Source organism: Polypterus senegalus, chromosome 3 (genome assembly GCF_016835505.1).
Source record: "Polypterus senegalus isolate Bchr_013 chromosome 3, ASM1683550v1, whole genome shotgun sequence".
Lineage (NCBI taxonomy): Eukaryota > Metazoa > Chordata > Cladistia > Polypteriformes > Polypteridae > Polypterus > Polypterus senegalus.
This window is the reverse complement of record NC_053156.1, coordinates 20,208,765-20,231,333: the sequence shown is the minus strand read 5'-3', so window position 1 is coordinate 20,231,333 and position 22,569 is coordinate 20,208,765. Positions and strand designations below refer to the sequence as shown.

At 40.2% G+C, this 22,569-nt stretch overlaps 1 protein-coding gene across 1 annotated transcript; it reads left to right on the top strand.

Moving 5' to 3' along the window:
• The first annotated feature begins 513 nt into the window (after nucleotides 1-513).
• LOC120524903 (gametocyte-specific factor 1-like) lies at nucleotides 514-22,036 on the top strand. Its single transcript, XM_039746748.1, has 8 exons — nucleotides 514-644; nucleotides 5,918-5,967; nucleotides 8,855-8,958; nucleotides 9,048-9,174; nucleotides 9,527-9,613; nucleotides 13,488-13,548; nucleotides 13,672-13,745; nucleotides 21,850-22,036. Coding segments are annotated over exons 2-8 (489 nt in total). The 5' UTR covers nucleotides 514-644; nucleotides 5,918-5,933; the 3' UTR covers nucleotides 21,852-22,036.
• Nucleotides 22,037-22,569: the final 533 nt, after the last annotated feature.

The window sequence follows — 22,569 nt, the reverse complement described above, 5'->3', positions numbered from 1 at the left end:
CACTAGGGAGTTAATGAAGTACCTGTACAGCAAATCAATCAAAATGAAAAATACACTGAAAGTCATTTAAGGATTATCTATGAATTGCCATTTTTTAGTAAACTCTTTGAATAAAATATACAGTGTCAATCTGATATTTAGGGATATCTGTAACTGACTTGAAGATATCTTTAATTCTATATCATAAAGATTCTTTAAATTATGCAAAGAAATGTTAATTGCATTTTTAAAAATCTTTCATTGACAAGTTCGTATTTGTAACGTCTGCCATAAATCGTAAATGCATAAAGAAAACAAGGGCTTACTTAACCCCAAAGGAACAGACTCTCTTATCTTGACCCCGCACAACACCGCCCCATTGCCGCCTAAGCGTTGATCATGCCCTAATATTGTGTCGCCACGCCCACTCATGTTAAACGATTGCAAACCAGATACGGCTACGCTAGAAATGCGCACGTGGAAGGGGGCGGGGCGCGATCAAAAACTGGGTGGATTTAAAGCAGTTGGGCGGGGTTTCGCTTTTCATTTGTCTTAACAGTGTCAGACCAAACACAGTTGCGTAGGAGTCCACGAGGTGGTTTGGCTAGAATTCAATTTTATCCTGGTTGTTTTATTTCAGTTTGGAAGCTACGCGCACGAAGTGGGTAAGTAAAACCGCAGTACGGTGGCGCGCTATCAGTAAAGTGTAACACATATTGGTTTGATGGCGCGGTTTTACAGTCCAATTCGAAGTACTTCGCTAGCGTAACGCTGCAAAGAGTATGTGGAAATGGCAAAAATAATAAAGTTGTCTGTTTTCCCTATTCTCTGAAGGACAAAAAGGATTTCGAGTGAAAAGTTTCTTTCTGGCGATACCGCTCTTGATATCTTTGAAGAGTGCCGAGTTATTCCTGTCTTCGCGAACTTTCCAAAAAATGCGCTCGTTCGTGCAGGATTAACTTTGGGCTAACAGTTTAGTTACTAATGTCGATTTAGTCAACAGTGTTTTTAGATAACTTCTTAATCCCAAGGGGAAATTTTTCTAAGGTTTTATTAGTCTTCGAATCTAATGAAGAAACTTCTGGAGACCAACAAGAGCAGGCGGGCTCGAACGCAAGTCCAGGAACCAGCGAGGCTGCCGTATTATCTTCCTCGTGGGATTGCATCGTATTAAGTGTTTTCATTTTATTCAATGTCTTTATGAAAGCAAGGTTAGTAGGGTGCTGGAAAGTACAATCTGCCAGTGCAAGATGTGGAGTTTCCCGCCTAATTTTTTAATTTCTTGAATAGTATTTTAGAATTTGTTTGGGCTAGTTGGTATTGAAGGCTTGTAATTCTAAAATTATTGGAAATGAAAGTAAAAAGGTAAATGCCCAAGTCTGGGCGTGCTTCACATATCGATCAAAATGCTTTGCTTCGTTGGGTTTGTTTAGAGGTTAATGTGGCCGGGTCATACACCTTTCTAAAGGTGTCCCCAAACCTCCATTTTTTTTTTAAGCGTAACCCTTGGGTTTTGTCGTAGTTTTCTTCACAAAATAAAGAAAACCGTCTTTGCTGATTTAATACACGCGTAATGTTTTTACGGAGAGATACTTCTGAATAAGATTTATACTGATTGAGTTGATGCCTGGCGTCTCCGATTTGCGTGAACATGAAATGCGACTGAAAGTGTACTGTAGTCTGAAAAGCGCCTGTGGGGAATATGCGCCTTTTTGCCGAGGAGCCTGCCGCTCAAAAAATCCCCGATTGGTCTCGTAAATTAGTCGAGACAAATTGACTGACGGCCTCAATTTCCCACTGCTTGGGAATGGTCGCCCATTAATTGCGCCCAGTGGCTGGCTGCAGTTTTAGCTTATGTGTTTAACCAATTTTTTTTTTTTTTAGCAACCTGACATTTCATTTAAGAATTATGAAGGTTATTGTGCGCTTAGGACTCTTCAATCTTGTAGAAATTATTTTTCTTCTGTCTCGAAGCTCTACAATCGAGTCACAGATCTAGAACAGTCGTTTCCTCGGATCTCATGGATAGGTTTTTGGTTCCCTGTAGGACCTTCCATACACAGGTGTGTACTTTTACTAAACCGGTCAAGTCACCTGACTTAACCACAGGTGGATTCCAAGCAAGGTATAGGAACCTCTCGGTGAGTGCCAAGAGTGGGGTGCACCCAAGCCAAAGGGTCTGAATAGTCGGGTCAAAGTTTTTTATTAACGTTTTCAATTTTTTTTAAATCCCGTTTTTTGCTTTGAAATTCTGGGGTTTTTGGTGTCAAGTTGAAATGTGAATTGAAACGATTTTAGTATAAGGATGTAACAGTGGGGAAATACTTTCTGAGTCCACTTTCTTGGGCTTTTTATTTAAATATTTTATAAACTATTAATGTAGTTTAGGTGAGATCGAACATGCATAATCAGTTTTTAGCATCCTTTTTCTGCCTAACCTTCATGTCATTGGTCTGTGGGAGGAGACCGGAGCAAACCCATGCACACCTATGCAGACTCCATGCTATTAAGTATGTGTTAATTTCTTGGTTCTGATAACGGAACTAAATGTTAAGGTGGCTAATGTGGTGTGGTTTAGGTTTTGGACTTCAAATCCTGAGGTTGTGGGTTAAATGCTGTCAAACTCTCTAGCCAAGTAGCTTCACCTGCTTGTGCTCAAATTTTAAATGTCCAAGATTTAACCCTTTAGGTCTCAAATGTGTGCCAAAAATTAAAATGGATTCCCTGTTTGTTGCTCTTGGCTAATTTTTGGGGATTGAAAGGACTGTTTTGCTGTTGCTGCCCTAGTTTGGTAAGCGTGCTGACACTCAAGCTGCTTATTTACATGGTGCAATGCCAGACTGCTGCAACACAGATTAACCTGACATTCCAACATAGAGCAACATGATTATGTAAACTTTGAATCATTTCAATAACCCCTTCACTTTTTATTTTAATATTTTGCCTATGGTGGCATTTTTTTCTCCCAAGTGAACATATTGCTTATTATAGAGGCTAAGTTAAATACCCTATGAATAACCAACCTCCCAGAAGTACACACCAAAATGACTAAATGGCTGTCAGACCCAGTGAGTTGTTCTCTGGGCTTATTGCTATTGGTATAAAGAAGCCACAGTAGCATTTCTTGTTGCCAGTAACAGATTGGTCAGCAGAAGTGTATCAACTTCACAAACATTCACACTGAAGGGGGCTGAGTTGCCTTGAAAGCTTGCATATTGTAATCCTTTTAGTTGGCCAATAAAAGGTCAGTTTGCTTGGTTTTTCTCTACACTCATAATGGCTAACATGGTACAACACCCTAGTACTACAAAGCCCTAAAGAGTACAGCTCCACTTAAATGAGCTTAATCCATATACTGTATGTAGGTGTAACATAACTGATTGCACAGGTTTTTATTTGGCACACAAGCAGTAACATTCTTCTGGTCATTGCCATGTGCAGTGGACTAAGCCATCCAAACATGTAGTATTTGGGACAGTCTGACTGGCCGTTAATGTTGAGCAGATTTCTTCCTAACACTTCTAGTGATTTTCATTGCCTTCAGTTTGTGTTTTTTTTTTTGGGTGGACAATTTGAAAACTTATCACTTCTGTCCAGCAGTAGTCTTGGCAGATGGATAGGATTTCACCATCTGGAAACTTCATCACAAAAATAACAAATGCATTTACACCATTAATGTTGAAGAAATGGGTCAAGGACTAAGGATTTGTCACCTTTCGACACCGTTTCATCTTGTTCCCTGTGTAAAAAGCAAGTGTGATTTCCATGAAGTGCCTAAATCGAGATCTGCTTATTTCAGCTGTCAAAGGGTCATGATAAGTTACACTTGGTAACTAAAGATCCTTTAACAACTTTGTATCGAGGCATTGATCTTGGACTTCTGTTCAATGAGAAACTTGACCTTCTGAGGGTTTTTTATTAGCATATCTAATGTGGTGGTCTCATTTAAATTTAGTGTTCATTTCAAAATGGTGAAACCGTGTTTTTCAATGGATAGTTATTTAATTTGCTTGGCAGACACTTATCCATAGGGACTTACAAACATTTATCCTAAGTTTATACAACATTCATATTTTCATTCCCCACCTTGATCAGCAGTTCTGCTAGGATAAAGCTTTGCATGTAGAGATTTCCACATTTAATCAAAAAGCCACAGTCTGCTATGGGGATGTATCAGTAAAGTAATAAACATTCTACATAATTTTTTTTCCCCTTCCATACTCCTATCAGAGTAATGTTTCTGTAGTTTTAAGGTTGTAAGTATGAATGTAGTTAGTTTCAGTTTTGAAATAAGTAGCTTGAGCATGGGAAAGGTGCTATGTAATGTCATTCATGGCTTAGATGACACTATAGTGCACAAGTGACATTGCCACATTGGTCTGTGTGTGAGTTGCTTCTGTGATAAACTGCAAACCTGTTCTTGCTCTTTTCCTTCATTGTGCCCAGTGCTGCCAGGTTATGCTCTTGCTCCTCTGAATTGTAGTAAACATGATTATTTTGCCAGTGAGCATAATTCACTGTATTTTCAAAACATTAAGACCCTATGAGATTATAGGGAAGTTTCCTTTTTCAGACCTTGGTGTCTTAGCTGTGGATATATCTACTGTTGTGAGTTCCCACCTCCGCTTATCTTGAGCCAGGGCTGTGGAAACAGTTTTTGGTAAGGTGTGGTCCTGACTACAGACTACACAGTATGCATAAATGAACCATGTTGGCCCAAGTGATCTACATACAGAACATGTATGAGAGGGAGTTTCCAGGTCTAGCCCCTCTGCCGCTTTAATTTGTAAAATGCAAAAAACAGCCTGTTTTGTAGAATCTTGTTAAACCGCCAATAAACTTTACCTCTTCAATATGATGGACACGACCAACTCTAATTGCATGATTGTATTGTGCCATTGCCAAATGACCTTCACAAACTGATTTGTCACTGTTCTGCTCAGTTATAGAATTTATTGAATGTCTGTATTAGTGCATTAAATGGCTTTGTTTTCAATTGAAGTGTGAAGTAACGGTGGAAGAAAATGCAAATGATTTGTTTTCTGTGGCCCAGGTTAGCTAGAGCAGAAGTCCAGCCTTAATACTCGATTATGCCAGCTAAAAGCATTGCTGTGGCACTGTTCTCGTGTCCCTTCCCACATCGTTGTCCTTGAGCATTCTTCCTTTGTGTGGTGTCAATGAATTTGTTTTGCTGGTTAAGGTTTAATCCCAGTTATCCCACCCATAAACATTTTAAAGAAATGGCAATTAAGTGTGTTGAAGCCACAAATTTCCAGGGGTCATCTTTTCAAATAAAAAGGAGTGAAACTGAATGAGCTCGCTAATTTCTGGATTTTGTTTAAAACTGATTTAAAACAAATTACTAAACTGTTAAATTCAATGCTTAAACAGGTTGAAGTGTATTCTTGTGCTAAAACAAAGGGTATTGTGTGCCATCAGTCCTGCTGTGCAGTTGCTCGGCTCCACAGAACAGAGTTCCACCACTTCATTCTCCAGTCAATACCTACCTGCTGCAGTTGCTAATATATGCATATGAGCTTAAAATATACCCAAAGAAATATATTCATAAGTGACAAACTTGGTAAAATCAGGCATTTAAAAGCTGAGATTGATTAATTGTGTGCAAAAAACGTGCATATTGTGAATAGCTTAATTTGTTTGGGATACCATAATCCTGTGTTGAATAAAGCTGTTATCTGCATTGTTGAACCAAAAAATTAAAGATTTGTGATTATGCATGTTTAATGCCTTATTAGTGTACTTTTTCATTTTCACACTTGTCATTTTTAATTGGGAGAAATTGTATTAAAGTGTTTGTATGAAATGTGAATGTAAATCTTTATCGGTGTAGTGCATGACTGAGTTGGGGAGAGGTTGGTGTAAAATCTGTGTGGGTGTTGGATCTTGTAGTTTGACTTTTTTTTTCTTCCCTCTCCAGGTTCCTGTAGAGGATCATGGCACAAAACATCCCTGCTATCTCTGATTCTAGTGAGTGTTTAAATACTGTCCCCTTACCTTAAGCCTCCACCTTCTCTGGATCAGATCTGCCCAATCACATTTATGTACCTGAAACGACACTGCCCAGTGTGTTCATGACTTGTTGTTTTTACTTTGCAACTTTTAAAGTGGACATTCAAAAATTTCTCTGCCAGAGTAAATTGTTTCCTCCAAACGTATATCCAAAATTATGTACTTTTAAGACGGCTCTTTGATATGGCACACCTTTTGCCTTTGGAACAATTGACCACAAGTGGGTGGCTGATATGAGCTGTTTGTAAGTGAGCCGTCCTTTTAAAGACCTCAGCGTGTGGAAGAAATTTGAACCAACAGGAGTGCAGTTAGTATAATTGTACATTAAACTATTGTTTGCCTCCATGAGACTACTTGGAAAATTTTAGGTCAGTTTTCTGTGATGCTTAAGGACTGGTTTTATGCTTCATGCTCAGAATGTATACATGAATGCATCATGGATGCCATGTGTTCCCAGCATTCATTTTATGCATCCTCTGAGCACATCCTCAGAAATGAACATGATGCAGGCACAAGTTGAAGTACCATCAAAGTGTGTGGTGCAGTATGTTCAAGTTGGAGCATGGCATTGGTCGTTATTTACTATTAGCATGTGACAACAAACCACTTTGCAGGTCCTCCAGGGTCAATGTGCTTCCATGTTTGAATGGTTTTGTCGTGAAGCGAAATGCTGTCATATGAGTGTTGCATATTTCTCAGTATAAGACATTTTTAAAGGTTTTGCATACCATCTTCTGTGCTGTCTTTTTAATAAAAAAAAAAAAAAATGTACCTTCACAACAGCATCAGAATGACCAGAAGTTGTGTTTGAATCACAGAAAAAAATTGGACACGGTGAAAATGTTTTGTAATTAAAGTGGAAATATCTGCTTTAATCTCGATTTCCACTGTAATGACATGACAAACTGATTAAAGTAGACCATCAAACATCTTAAAACTGACCCAGTTAATCACTACATGCTTCTGAGCTGATAGCAGTTGCAGGCAACAATTGCCCCATACACTAAATTTGATATGTCCGCTCTCTGCACATTTAGGCCTTGTTCACACGGGCGTTAAAATCGAGCGTTTTTTGCGTTCGTAGCGTCCGGTGAGCGCGTATCAAGCGCAGAGTGTTTTCTACACGGAGTCAATGAGTGTTCACACGGGCTTTGGTGACGTGCGTTTGTCCGGCAGCGTTTATACGGCATCAAAAACGTTGCATGCAGCTTTTTCTTGGCGTTCAAAACCCAACAAACGCAAGGAAACCGCTTCTAGTTCGTTTTCTGCGCGTTTATTTTACGCTTTGGAGGACCGGATATACAGTATATAAGTTTACACATGTTGCATATGAAAAAAATATTTTTGTTTTCATATACAACATATATATTTTCATATTGCTTATTTTATTTTATTGTCTCATGTAACTTGTAAACCATGAACCTATTATGTTCTAATATAAATTTTTGATAACGATTATGTAGGGGGGGCAATCCATGGCGGGGGCATTTCAGTGCATAACACCGGTGTAAGCGCACACTCGACTACTGTTTCCTTACCTCAAAGTGACAAGTAGTCTCTCTTCGGGGCTAACACCAAGTCGCATATTGGTTGATCAGCGTGCAATGTGGCATTGCACCAGCTGCAGCAGACAATCAAAAGTGGAAACCGACATCCGACAGTAATTAAAAAAACTTGCGTGGAAATTTTCGCATTTCTTCATAAAGCACAAAAAAACTTCCTTTAACCCAGTGTTTCTCAAATAGTGGGGCGTGCCCCCGTGGCTCCGTCAAGGGGGTCGCATTTGACCTTGGGGAACATGCTTTTTTATTTTTCTTTTAAATTTTTTTTGAATTTAGAATGCACTTTAAATCTTTTCTGTTACATTTAATAAAGCTATTTGTTGTAAATTGGTCCATATTTCTTTCTTTTTTTATTCTCTTATACGTTAAGGATACAGTGTTATGCAGAGGTGTACTTATAACAATTTTATAGACAAATGATACTATTTATATAGTCGCGCGGGGGGCGTGAGAGGTTTTCTTCCTAGGGGGGGCATGACAGAAAATAATTGAGAAGCACTGCTTTAACCCGATGTTGTGCAGTCAGAGGTAGCGGCGATTTTTTCTCTCCCTACGTCGCCATATTACGAGTATTTTTAAAACAAGAAGATTAATATCTAACATAGCAAAATGGTCCATATTGAAAGGAGGCACCTCTAATAAAACAAGGGCTTTCCTATCCAGTTCCTGACACTGCCTCCACAGGTTAACACACAATCTACAATTTGGGCTGCAGGCTGGCGTTAGACAGAGACAAACGAACGCCGGTGTAGAAGTCAATCGATCGCCACCACAAAATGCAACATAAACGTCTAGGACGTTCAGAGCAAGTTCATTTATCCAAAAACTTAGCGCCCGTGTGAACAAGGCCTTAGAATCCTTAGACTTTCATGTTGAAATGCTTTCAAGTATGTATATTGCATTTTACAGAAATTGTTAACTTCATTTAACTAATCAACACTATTAAATGTGTGGATGGTATGGTGGCAGATCAGTAGGGAGTCGCATGCCTGGAGTTTGCATGTTTTTTCCTGCTTTTTTCAAAGTGTGCATTGGTTTCCTTACAAAGACATGCAAGTTTAGTGGATGTTTCAGGCCACTCCCCGCACAGCAAAGCTGAACATTTTCTCACTGTGGGGATACCACTGCCACCTGGTGGAATCTTCCTGATGTATGTAAAGTACACGCATGTAAACCGTGCACTGGTTGTATAGCAGTAGTGTCCACAGGAGCATGCATCATGTGAAGTATACACCTGCCCTATGACTTGTGATTCTGATCATTTTGAATACCGTTTTCCTTAGATGCTGACCCCTGGGATCCAGAGGCATTGCAGCAGTGTCCGTATGATAAAAGCCATCAGATCAGAGCCATCCGTTTTCCATATCACCTCATAAAATGTGGCAAGGTAACTTTTTTTCCCCTTTTTTTTTTTTTTTAAACAATTTAAACTTTTCATTGTCCCTTCTCCATTCTGACTAGAACTTCTTGTTACAGAACCATCCAGAGCTGGCAAAGCAGCTAAAGTCCTGCCCCTTCAATGCAAGACATCTTGTCCAGAAACACGAGCTTAGCAGCCACATTGCCAACTGTGAAGATCGTGTTGTTGTTACACATGATGACTGTAAGCCTGTTGTACTGGAAGTCCTGTGAAAAGCAGGGGTGCACAGCTTGTAAAGTGTGGGCTAGATCAGACCTGACAATGCAGATTTTCTGCCCTGCAAGCAACATTAAAGCTCTCCCCATTCTATAATTTACTTAAATTTCTACCTGCATGTTTAATGCTATGTTATGAAGCCAGCAGAGATCCGCTTCCTCTGAAAAGAAACTAGCATTATCTCCTGCTGGTGGATATCAAAAGAATGTGGTGAATGTTCAAGGGAAGCTGTGTACCCCTAGCCTAAATGCTATATTGTAGGCAAAAGTATCTACACAGTAGTGATGATGACTTTAAAAGCTGCCTCCTGTTTCTTTAGCTGATACCCCAAGTATGAATTCCAGATGGCAGCCAATTTCTGTGAGTAACTGGCAAGCTCCACCTTGTGAAGAGGACTGGGATCAAGGTAATGTCTGGATTTGAAACTTGGTCCTGAAAATCCATTGTGGTGGTTGAGGGTTTTTTCTTGTCTCTTCAGCAAGTTTAATTTGACCATTTGGAACTTTATTTGGGCAGTTATACTTTTTCACAGATGCACTAGAAGAATGAAGTGAAAAAAACTAGGGTGACAAGTCCCAAACTGACAGTTGGGCATGAGTTAACATACATGCTACATATGTTCGTTTGTTTAATGCCTGCTTTCTCATGAGAGGGATTGAAGCAGGATTTTTAATTTCAAACATTTAATTTTAACCCTGTATTAATACAAACATTACATACATGGAGAAACTCTGCATTTAACAATGCATAAACATTCAGAATTGCATTTTGGGCTGACACTATCGGTGTTCAGAGGCTTATATTGAGTGCTAATGTGCGATTATATGGATTGAGTTTTATCCTTCTATACTTCTGAGTTGGCAAAGAATTTGCTTGGATGCTACTTAATAGCTTTTTTGTGTGGATGGGAAATGGACAGGTGGTCATCAAATGTTCTGTGCATGCTGGGGCAATGAGTGCACAGAGCATTGGGTATTTTCAGAAACCGGAATGGTTGCCTCAAGTTTGGGTCATAGCATGGATCTCCTTTCTTTGTCTTCAAAACTGCTCTTCATACCAAACATTTCCTAAAGCTGTTTATCAATATTCAATTTGGAGGATTAAGTACCTTTTTGGGTGAAATGGGTACCAAGTTGGTTGCTCCACTGCTGTGGTTTTTCCCTTTAGGTCATTTTTATGACTTTTTTTTTTTGTAATGCTAGCTTATCCCAGAGTGCTTAATGTTAGTGCAAACATAAAACCTTACCCCATTTTACAATCTCTGCACACTGTAGAAATTCCTAAAGGCTGCAGGCTAGAAGTGATTTTCATTGTATGAAAAGGGTGATCCGGCTGTAGGTCAGTAAACTTAACATGCATTACAGGGAAAAGCCAAGCAAAATGACACCTTTTATTGGCTAACTAAAAAGATTACAATATGCAAGCTTTCGAGGCAACTCCGGCCCCTTCAGGCAAGCCTGAAGAAGGGGCCGGAGTAGCCTCGAAAGCTTGCATATTGTAATCTTTTTAGTTAGCCAATAAAAGGTGTCATTTTGCTTGGCTTTTCTCTACATTCATAATGGCTAACACGGTACAACAACCTAGTACTACATGCATTACAGGTAAATTTAATGGAAACCATTAGGAAAGATTGACCAACACATGGCTAACACTGTTCTAGACAATATGATTTCACATGGGGAAGGTGGTTTCAATAGTATGCTGGAATTAAGCGAGGTAGCAACACTATGTAGGTGGGTAATTGGCTCAAACGGATGAATCAAAGGGTTATGTTGAACTTGGTAAGTTTTATCCCAGAGATCTGTGCTTGGGCTGCAGCACTTTTTGAGATATACATATTCTATCTGTATAAGAATAAAATGAAATTATTTTTGTATGGTCTTTAGTGGTCAGAATGCTGGATCAGCTGTTCAGTTCCCCTGGAGCAATTTTCAGGTTTAGTCTTGCTCAAGGACCCAACGGTATAGGATACCTTCTGGTATTAATGGACTTTGAACCAGCAATCCAGATACCAGTGCAGAATCTTGGCCACCGCCACATCACTCTGGCTTTGATTTCTACTTGATAAAAGAACCAACTGGGTCAGGGGTAGGTAAAGTTGGCCCTGGAGGGCTGCAGTGGCAGCAGTTTTGTTTTTGTTCCAACTGTTATTTAGAAAACTAGCTTTTTTCCAATTTCATGGCTTGTTAGTGCTTTAAATTTGTCAGGTCATCCTCATATCCTAGATTTTTCCACCCCTACCCCAAGGATTAAAATGAGTAATTCAGTCCTATTTCTCCACTTCCATGTGTATTATGTACTATTTGTCTTAAATACAGTTGTAAATGGAAGCAAGCTTAATGGGGAGATTGTTGTCACTTGCCTCTTATTGCTAATGAGGAGCAATTTAAAACAAAGGATACAACTAAACAAGCAAGACAACTAAAATGAAGCAGAAGTTACTCGAGCAATGAGTGCTTAAGCAATTGGATTGGAACAAACTTGCAGCCACTGTGGCCCTACAGAACAACTTTGCCTGTCCCTGATCTAGGTGAAGTGCTAGATTCCTGTCAAACTTGGTCAGTACAATTTATTTTTTTGTATAGAGCTCTTCACTGATTGCAGGTACAGTGTGCTCTGTGGTGTAAGTGTCTAGAAAAGGCACTTTAACCTCAAGGTTTTTCATATTGGTTGATATGTTAGTTCTGGAAATGCTAAAACTGCTAGCCTTGATTCACACATCCTGCAAAAGTTACCTATCCAACATTAACTCTGCACTGATAAATAACAATTCAATTCCACCCGGGGGTTAAACATTAACATTATACAAAGTTATTGTCCGTTATACCTGCATTATATCGCTCATTAATATTTATCACTATGCTGCTGCTGGAGTATGTGAATTACCCCATTGGATTAATTGTCTAACAAATGCAAAGCAAGAATATCTCCACTTTGGCCAAGTTACCTCGGCCATTCTGCTCAGGAGGCTTGCCTGCTGGGATTCCCTTACGTATTGCTCAGTCTCAAGATTGCTTATCTTGAAAGGGCTACACTTCAGAACACCCCTGCAAAAGACCAACCACTACTCCTGCCAGGCTTTTGTATCCCAATCGTTACCCTTTGAAAGGGCTACACAGTCTAATCACAACCCCTGACATTAGGATACCTAATCCACATAATTTGTTAAAAATCATTGAACTTTGCGACTTGTCAGAAAACGGGACCACCTTAGCACAGCCATACACAACTATTTCAATCATTTAGTTTATTTGAAGGAAAAACCAGGTGTAAATGTTAGATATGAAAACCTACATCCTGAATGATTCAAATCAGGGTCACATGCTTCATTTTAGATGCCTATGGCTTTGGTTTCTTAAACCAGCCATGATGCTTCAGCATACAGGGCCTATCTGTAGGTTGCAAAGTCTGAGAGTGGTCTTTGGCAGTTTCTCTTGCATGCAGAGGTCAGTCTGAGGTTTGGGGCAAGTGCTTTGAGAAGCACTGTTTACATGAGTCATTGTTAGTAAATCACTTAATAAAAGTTGGTGGTCATTTAATGACTGTTGCAGTTATGTCTCCCTGGCAGGGCCTTTTTTGTTAAACCTTCCCTTATGCAAGATACTGCATCAGTCAAAGCTTGAAGAATAAGTTCCTGAAGTAAGATTGTTTCATGTTCACCCAAAAGTAACAAGTCCCAAGCCTCCGTTTTACATATTCTTACAAGCATACACACAGGTCACTTTCTCTAAGCTTAAATATATTTCAGTGGTGCTCAAACAAGTTACATCTGCCAGAGATGAGCCATGTAAAGAGTAGCACATTCCACCTTTGTGGTGCTCTGTGCCAATGCTACAATATACATTCTAATAAACAATGGTACTATAAGTTTTTTTCTTCCAAAATTTGACAGTCTTGGGGTACTATCTAATGAAGAATAATCTAAATGAGGTCATTTGTACCTGCCTGCCCTTTCGGATATACAGTAGAACATTTCCCACACGAGTTCTGAGCTCAGAGTCCTTTATCTAAATTCTAAACCCGACCGAAATAAAGCTTTAATAAATCTTACAAGTTGTATGTAGTATACTGTAAAAGCTCAATGTTCCAACAGCATTACATGCAAAGTATGAGTTCAGATCTGCAATACTAAATACAAATCTGGTATAGAAGCTAATCTCCATTTCAAATAAAAGCCAGGCTTGTGTGGCTTTTGTACAAAATTAGCAACAAACCACACAGTGTAGAGGTGTTGACTAAAACGCAGGAGTTAATTTTTTATTTTTATTTTATTTTTTTAGAAGCTGATCTAAATCCTGTTAAGCCATTCTTTTGGGGCGAGACAAATTCCCTGAATAAGGGGTAAGTTGTGTGTTTTTTTTTTCCCTTCTCCCCCTCTTTTTTTTTTTTTTTTTTTTCTCTCTCCTGTATGCAAGGTTCTTCTGGTAATTTAATGTAATGGACCCTGGTACCTCTTGTTCCCAGTTTGCAGACTAGTTCTTCTGAGGTCACCGTGGCCCCTGGCATACGAGCTCCCCGGGTACTTCCTTGGAAGAACTGTAAGTAGGCATTGATCTTGTCGCCTTCTGTACCTTCCAGACTTGTACTATAGTTCTAGGGTGTTGTACCATGTTAACCATAAATGTAGTAAAAAGTCAAGCAAAATAGCACCTTTTATTGGCAAACTAAAGAGTACAATATGCAAGCTTTCGAGGCAACTCCAGGCCCCTTGAGGCAAGATATCCATTACATGATATATTTTATGTTTTGAAATAAACTGGTCCAAAAACTTTTTGAAAACTCGTATCTCGCAGAGAATCGCATTGGATTATCTATACTGATATGGACTAGGTAATGTTAGGAATGAAAGTATGCCAAGTTGTTTGGAAATGAAAATAACCTAGAGGGCTGAATTCAAAGTGGAAAATGTGGCAGGCCATTTTGCTGACGTTTCATTGCAGCAACTCAATCGTATTCAATAGTTGTGTGGCCTCAAAATGCTTGTATGCATGCCGGACAATGTCTGTGCATTCTAATGAGACAACAGATGGTGTCTGGGGATATCCTCCCAGATCTGGACAAGGACATCACTGAGCTCCTGGACAGTCTGAAGTGCAACCTGGTGGCATCAGATGGACAAACAATGTCCCACCCAGAAGTGTTTTTGGATTTGGGCCAGGTGAGCATGGAGCCCAGTCAGTGATATTGGTTCCTTCCTCCTCCAGGAACTGCCTGCATACTCTCTCCACATGAGGCTGGACATTGTCATGCACCAGCATAGGGTCTGACAATGGGTCCAAGGATTTCATCTTGATACCTAATGGCAGTCGAGGTACTGCTGTCTAGCCTGTAGAGGTCCGCATTCCTCCATGGATACACCTCCCCAGATATACCATCCCAGTCATGCTTGACGACCCTTTCACGTCTGTCACGTGCTCCAGGTGAACCTGCTCATCTGTGAAAAGCACAAGGCGCCAGTGGTGGACCTGCCAGTTTTGCTATTGTATGGCAAATGCCTTTTAAGTGCCACCGTGCCAGGCCGGGAGCACAGGGCCCACAAGAGGACCTCGGGCCATCCTCATGAAGTCTGTTTTGTCAGACATTCACACCAGTGACATCCCTTGTGGAGGTCATTTTGTAGGCTCTGATAGTGCTCATCCTGTTCCTCACCCAAAGAAGCAGATGCTGATGGCCTTCTACAAGGGGTCCTGTCCAGCTCTTGAGTAACTGCTGTCTTCTGGAATCTCCTCCATGCCCTTGAGACTGTGCTGGGAGACACAGCAAACCTTCTGGCAATGGCACGTATTGATGTGGCTGACAGTCCATCTCCAGGATAACCCTGCCAGCTCTGTAGGGTCCATGTATGGCCTCGTGCAACCTGTGGTGACACTGACTGTAGCCAAATGTAAAACGAGTGACAACAGATTGTAACAGCCGACCCCTTTCCCGGCCGACAGCTACACTTCCAAGACCTGTGGCCTGGATAAATTACTGAGGAGAATCTAAATATCACGCTGTACCTGTAACAAATGAATTTCCCCACAATCGACAGTTTAAACATAAGCGCACAAAAGCAGATATGTCATAAGTGAATATATTTATTGGATCACAACATGCTACTGCACATTCCCCATGTAAAAAAATATGTATATCCCTCCACCAAAGCAACACGATAGCACTATATAGAGATCTCTCTCTCTCTCTCTCTCTCTCTCTCTCTCTCTCTCTCTCTCTCTCTCTCTCTCTCTCTCTCTCTCTCTCTCTCTCTCTCTCTCTCTCTCTCTCTCTCTCTCTCTCTCTCTCTCTCTCTCAATAACAAACCCTCCTTTGCCCCTGTAACATAGCTAACAACAATGAATGAATGAGTGGTCGTGAACTTGAGTCTGAGTATTACTGTCCTGAATGTGGGTGACTGGTCAACACCATGTGATGTTTTGTATTTCCCGGAACAAATGGAACAACCTTGTGGTGGATGATGTAGTCCAACCCCGGGGTCTCTGGCGATGAGGGAATTAAAGCAAGTCCAGCAGAATGAAAAACAAACCAGTTAACAAAAGTGTGATGTGGAAAATGGCAGGTAAAGATGGTTTGTGGTCGTGAAAATGAATCTGTCTTTCTCCCCTCTGTTCCCTCCTGATTTAAGTAGTTAGAATCGGATGTAACTGTTTGAAAACGGGTGCTTTCCATCTTGGGGCTGTGGTCTTTTTCCATCATCCCTCTGTATTTACAGGGATGACATTCACTGACACACAAACAGCAAATGGGATGATGGAAACAACGCACAGAGTACTAACATTGACAACACTTACTATGTAGCCCTGCTACAAGATGAGGGGGGGAAATGTCAGTGGCCTCCCACCACCTGTTAAACCATTTATTCCTGTTTTGGGGGTTCTCATTGTTGCCCCTCTAATGCATCAAATCACTGAAACCGATTAACAACTCCCTCTGGTACTTAACTGAGCTGATCAGTAGCCCACAAGTTTCATTTACTTGATGCTTTGTACTCCTTTTTTTTTTTTTTGAGATTAAAAAACTGAAGTAATTTCCCCCATAGGATTGTATGTAAATGCAATTAATCTGTTCCAGACCGTACGAGCTGTATAATCTTTTTTAAAGATTTTTAAGCACAAATATAGTTATACCATAGAAATACACCGTGTAATAGTAAACTAAATGTAAAAACATTGAATAACGCTGAGAAAACCTTGAACAGAGAACTAACACTGCAAGAGTTTGCACTGTAGTGCTATGAACTGCGTGCTAAAAACCTTTTCAATGAGTTAAGCACAGGGAAAATTTAACATTTGAAAAATCCATAATTTAATAAACCACCAAGAAAAGGAACATTGTAAAAATGCACATTACGAACCGATTGCTGTAAACAGAAGTGGAGGTTAAAATCCAATAAAGTCCTCATTAAATCCGCGGTTAAAACAATGCACAGATCTGTCTCTTTAAAAACAAGCCTGGTGCATTCTCTAACTGCCTTTGGCCTCATGCGTCCAGTCTGTCCTGTCTAGGGAGAGACTGAACACGTGCGGAAATCGGCATGCACAAACCGAAAGGGAAACTGGCTTGTTCGTATACAGTCTGGTCGTGAACAGATGCAAAAGTTTGTCAACTTTTTGGTCGTAAACAGTTTTGTACGTGTTCAGAGACGTTCGTGAACCGAGGTTTCACTGTGTGTGGGTGGGTATATGTATATAATGTGGTGTGTGTGTGGGTTTTTTTTTATTAAATCAAATTGGTAAAGCCTTACAGAACTCTTGCAAGTTGGCAACCACCATACTATGATGGAGTGAATATCAGCTTCTACATCTTTCCAGAAGTGTGGAAGAGTTTTTGATCCTAGCCCCTTTGTTTCTATGGTGTTGTATTGTAATCAAATTAGATCTATTAATTCCGTCACTAGTTTAGGTTTAATTGTGCATTATGAAGAACATGTAAAACACCAGCCAAAAATGTACAGAAAGGCCACTTGTCATTTTTGATTAGTCACAACACCTTTATGTACATAGACTAACTGATAAAGGGGTTCAATTCACATCTCAGTTAAACAGATTTTACTTTTTTTTTTTTTTATTTTTTTTATAATCTATACTGTGGTTTTTCTCAGATACTTTGTAATTATGATAGTAAGAAATACTTGTTATAAAGGCTGAACAAGTACTTGTCTGTTTTCATACAAATGTTTGAATAGATACATTTTACGTGGAATTACTTGCCATGCTTATTCTATGCACTGAATGTAGCCAGAAAGTTGTCTCAGTGACAGTAGGTAGTGTTTAGGCTCAAGTCCTACCTGCAATAGACTGCACTTGCAATCCTCTTACAGAATATTCATACAGCTGTTCTTTAAAAAAACGCAGATGTAAACAGCTGAACATTTTGTAAAATATGCATTCAAAAAATGGGACAATTTTGTTCAGACCTAGAGGGGAGGAAATTATGGATTCATTGTACATTGAGGCTTTTATGACCATGTCAATTCTTTGTGGCATGGACTTCACTAATCAATTCATCAATCGGTTTCTAACTTTGTGTAGCAGTTGACGGATCTTTGCAGCATGGAGCCTTAGGACTATTTGTTTGTTTTTTTTTTTTTCCCCCTCTCCTCCCAATTTCAGCCTTTAAGATCTTGACTGTTTGCTGGCCTTGTCATTGAGTTGATATGCCTTTCCTGATCAGGTTGCCACTATTTGCTGTGTGTCAAGAAGCATTATCCTGAAAACTTCATTGCCAAGCGTACTTTTGATTGGAATAAGTCAAATTTTAATGTACACCTTTGCATTTGCTGTAAAGGTAATTATGGTCATTTACCTGACATGCAGCCCCATATCAAGTGTGGACATTTGCTAGTTCAGCCAGTAGGTTTGTGATTCATCACTAATGTACTTTCACCCAAAGTCCATGACTGTAACCTTTTGTGTGTTTAATCACATTTTCTAGATATTGCTTTGAGTTTTGTCCTGACTCTTTGCCTAAATGCATATTCCTAAGATGTCACTTTTCCAACTTTACCATTTTGTTTGTACTTGTTCCAAATTTTTGACACTGCTGATTGGGCACAACCACCATTTGCCACACTCCGTGATGAATTACCTTCTAGAGGGAGTTTTATTATCCTTTCCATTGTTTCATCTGACCACTCTTGTTGGGGCCTTTTCTGTCAGCAAGGTGCAAGTACTCTTTGTCCTGCACACTCATTGGCCTATTTAGATGTGTGCAAGTATGTTCTTGAAGTGCATGTTACCAGGCGATTCCATAATTTTTTTTCCTCTTTGTTTGAACAAAATGTGCTATTAATTACAATTGTTTTACAATGCCAGAATGTTGAGCTGTTAAAATGGTTCTTGTATCTGAAATTGTTTCTGCAACAAAGTAAAGCAGCTGAATAAACATCCAAGAGTAGTAATTGTGTAATTTTTGCCAGGGGTTGTATGAGCCAGTAACTGTAGCGCTAAGTTCAATCTGTACAATCATTCATTGCATCAGTAGTGCACAGGCCAGTCTTTTTTAAGCGTCTCTGGCCAGGCATTTTCAGCTGTGGTGACATTAGAACATCACACCAGTGGTTTAGGAAATGGATGGACTAACCTTGGAATGAGGGACACATCCTTGAAATGCAAAATCCAAATTTGGACTTTCTGTTCAATTTATACTGCTGCTTGGAGTTGCTAAATATCCAGTCAATGTCCGACTTGCAGATGTTTAAATGGCTTGTACACGTTTTGTGAGCATATGAGTTTTCACCTGAGGTTCTAAGTCTAACTTGGCAGCTGCCTTCCTCTTACTCTTGAGAGTCCTTGCACATCCATCTGATCAATCTCACTCTTTCCATCAGTGCTGTATGGTCTGCCTTTGCTAGCCATGTCCGATTCCCATAGAGCTCCATACTCCTCGCACCGCTTTTGTAAGCCCTTCCAAAGAAGCCTCTCTGGAACTGAAGTCCAAATGAGGACAGCTCCCAGAATGTCTGGAAGATCATCCTCAATGTCTGCACTGCCAACTTTTCTTTATTTAAACTGAGAAGCAGAGGCATCTTGTCCCACCCAAGTCTGTAAATCCTCGTCTGATTACATAACAGCTGTGATGGCCACAAACTGCTTCTAGGAGGGTTCATCAGGAATATGGATGGTGGTAATAGTTCTCAAGCTGTCGTTCTTTGCTGAGATCACTGGTGAACATCAAGCTTAAATCACCAGAGCCTGAAATGGGAGTGGTGGTCACTGACTTAAGCCCTGGTCCACTATTGATTCAATAGTCTGCAAGTTATTTGGTTAAAAACTCATGAACTATTTATTCCCTTAGGCATAGAACTATGAAACGGGCACATTTTTAAAAGGACGTTAAACTGAATGAGAAAACGGTGACAAACACAAGGAAATGAATTAGTTGGGGCACAATATGCCAAAACAGTGGTGTGGGTGGGCTTCTCTCTAAGCACTTCACAAATATCCTGTCATGACTGCATTAACACATCTAAGTGGTATCGTGGAGTAAATGGGATATGCAAATTTAATTATGGATTGGCCTGTAGTCGGTGCCATCGCTCCTTGGTACTCAATGGAGTCTTGCTAGCCAGGGCTTGAGTGAACTACAGGTGTCTATGGATAGTTCCTAGACCCTGGATGCTGAAACATTTGGTTAATGGTGTGTACTCACTGACTTTCTCCTTTCTGTGCTGCTTGCTATTAGATTTCTTTTCTGCTATTTATTGGCTTTTCCTATTGTTACTAAATCTGCCCACAGTTGATTCAATCACTTGTCATTCAGACAAGGATACATTAATAAGCAAGGCAACATCTGAAAAATGACAATATAAATGAATAGCAATGTGTGGGTTTAAAACCCAAATAAAGATGCACCCTTGTTTGGTGAAGGTATTAAAGAATATGAAAGCTGAAGAGTAGCACCACAGGTGTGTATGGGGCGATGCCATGTGTGAATGATTAGCTTGTCCATTTCTGTCAGACAACTTATCTTGACTAGGAAGTCCACTTAGATGGTATCCCTCACCCCCATTTGGGTTACTGGACCTTGTGATGTCCCCCACAAATTGTCTACAGTTTTGCAGATACAAACTTCAATCACTTTAAATTATCAGAGCAGTTCACTTTTGTAATGTTATCCATTGTTACTCGTGTTTTGAGTTATAAATTTACTGGTCATCCTAACTGTTCCCTAGGAGAACAAGTACATGGGGATTATGAACTAAAGCAGAAAATGTGTTCCTACAGTGCCACCCGCAGGGTCTCGTGCCTTCACTCTGATTTCTTAAATTCAAATGCCATTCTTCATACATTGCCTGGACAGCCCTTGTAGCAAAAAGCAGTCAGCTGTAGCTTTCTAAGCCAGTTGTGGGCAGTTGCAATTTGTCTCTAGGCCCATCAGTGTGTTTCCACTTGAAAAAATCCAGACACAAGTAACAATGAGCAGACAGGAATTCTGGGTAAATGACAATCTAAATTTCACTTCATTTTAATCTTATTTTGATCTCCTTGGTATTTACCCCAAGATCCTCTTCTACTCTGAATTCTGCAAGTTAACCCTGAGTGCCTCTCTGGGTGTTAAACTTGAATAGTCCACTAGATGGCATGATCATGCTGCTTAATCCTCAATATTAGTATTTTGACACTCCATGGTAACCCCATTCCTGAGTGGGGTACAAAGCCAGCTTTAGAACAAACTGAACAATTGAATTGCTGAGGAGTGTGAATTGGCAATCGGATATTGACTTGGAGCGTGAAACTGAATCATTCAGTGCAGCAAGAACCACCACTAAAATCTCCAAGGCAAGTTCAGTTGTGTGAAGCTTCACTGTGGTTCAAGCAGGTTTGTGGCAAAAGATCATGTGAAAGGGCAAGGTCATGCGCCCCAAGGAGTCTTTGCAATGTATAAACTGTTTGTGTTGGAAGTCACTAAGCCTTAAGCTGTGCTAGCCTGCAATAACACAACGAGTGCATAAAGCATGCAGAACAGGTATTGACATTCTACCCTCTTGTGCACAATAAATGTGTAAAGAAACACTTGTATTGTCCCGACTGTGGTGCTGTGTTGCATGTTGACTTTCTTGGCAAATGTCCTGTAAAGTATGTGTCCCAAATATGCACAAGTACAGCAGTGGGCACTGAACTAGCCTTTCCAACGGTTTGATTTTTAACCTTAAACCCATTTTTTCTGTGGGTAAACCTGACACAGGAGGTTAGGGCTTGATGGGACTGCCAAAAATAACAAATGGGAGTTTTCTAGTCTTGTGACAACAGTTTATATAATTAAAACAAGAACATCTGATCCCCCTTGGTCCTGTGCTGAAGTAGAGCATCATAGGCAGTCTTCGCTATCAGAGGTGGACCCACTGCATGGTCATTTTGATAAGGAACCCATGTCACACCCGTAGCTGCATGATGGTTCTTCACAGTTGACCCTCCCGACACAAACGTAAGTGTTCAAGTGGCCAGAACTTTAATCTGCCAGCATGTCTTTTATCAGACAGGGTGAGGTTGGGTAGTTGAGAGAGTTAATGCTATTGCAGTAATGCCAAGGTGTCATTTGCCAAAGGCTTTGCTAAAAGTATGAATATGTAGGAGCCTCAAGCTGGTAAGTCTGGGTGAACCCTGATCTGCAGTGTGCTCACAGCTCTTTTGTTTTCTTTTGCAGAGGTGTTCCTGATCACTGGAAGCTGCAGTGTTCTGTTTTTGTCTTTTGTATTTTGTTTCTACAGTGTAAGGGTTTTAATATTTAAATTGTTTTTTAAAAGTGGGTTAGGGTGGGTACTTTAATGATTTTAATGTTTTTGTTAAGTCTAATGCCCCAGCTGCTAATAAAAGTTAATTCTTTGAATGGAGAGGATGCCCTTTATTGTCCATACTCTTAACGGGGCTTTTGTTTAGCCTACTTTTTGTAATTTTATCAGAGTTCTTAATCTGAACATCTCATCCTTTTTTAAATTTTACCATAAACTCCTCCTAGGGGCACCCAGTATGTTTTAATACCCAGCTCAACAATCCTTGATGGGTGCTGGCTGATGGCTGTTGTGGTCAACCAACCTCTATTATGGTGACAGCAAGGAGGTTTTGTTAAGGGGTTGAGCAATGGGAGACCTGCAAGGGGTGCAACCTCAGTCTTGGTGGTTATCCGGCTGAGCTTTCTTGGGATCCTTTCTTCCACCCACCATGTGCAGACTGCCTAGTCAGCGTGGGGAAGCAGTCTGTGTTGGTCACATTCTAATGCCCTGTTCCGATCTCCGCATGGCCTGAAGAGTGAAGTTGAAGCTTTCCCACCACAGAGGCTAATCTTGTAGTTTTTTTTGGCCCATTGATTTAGGATGGTACTGGAGAGTTAGTACCCAACAAACAAGACTGGGTTGCACTGACATTT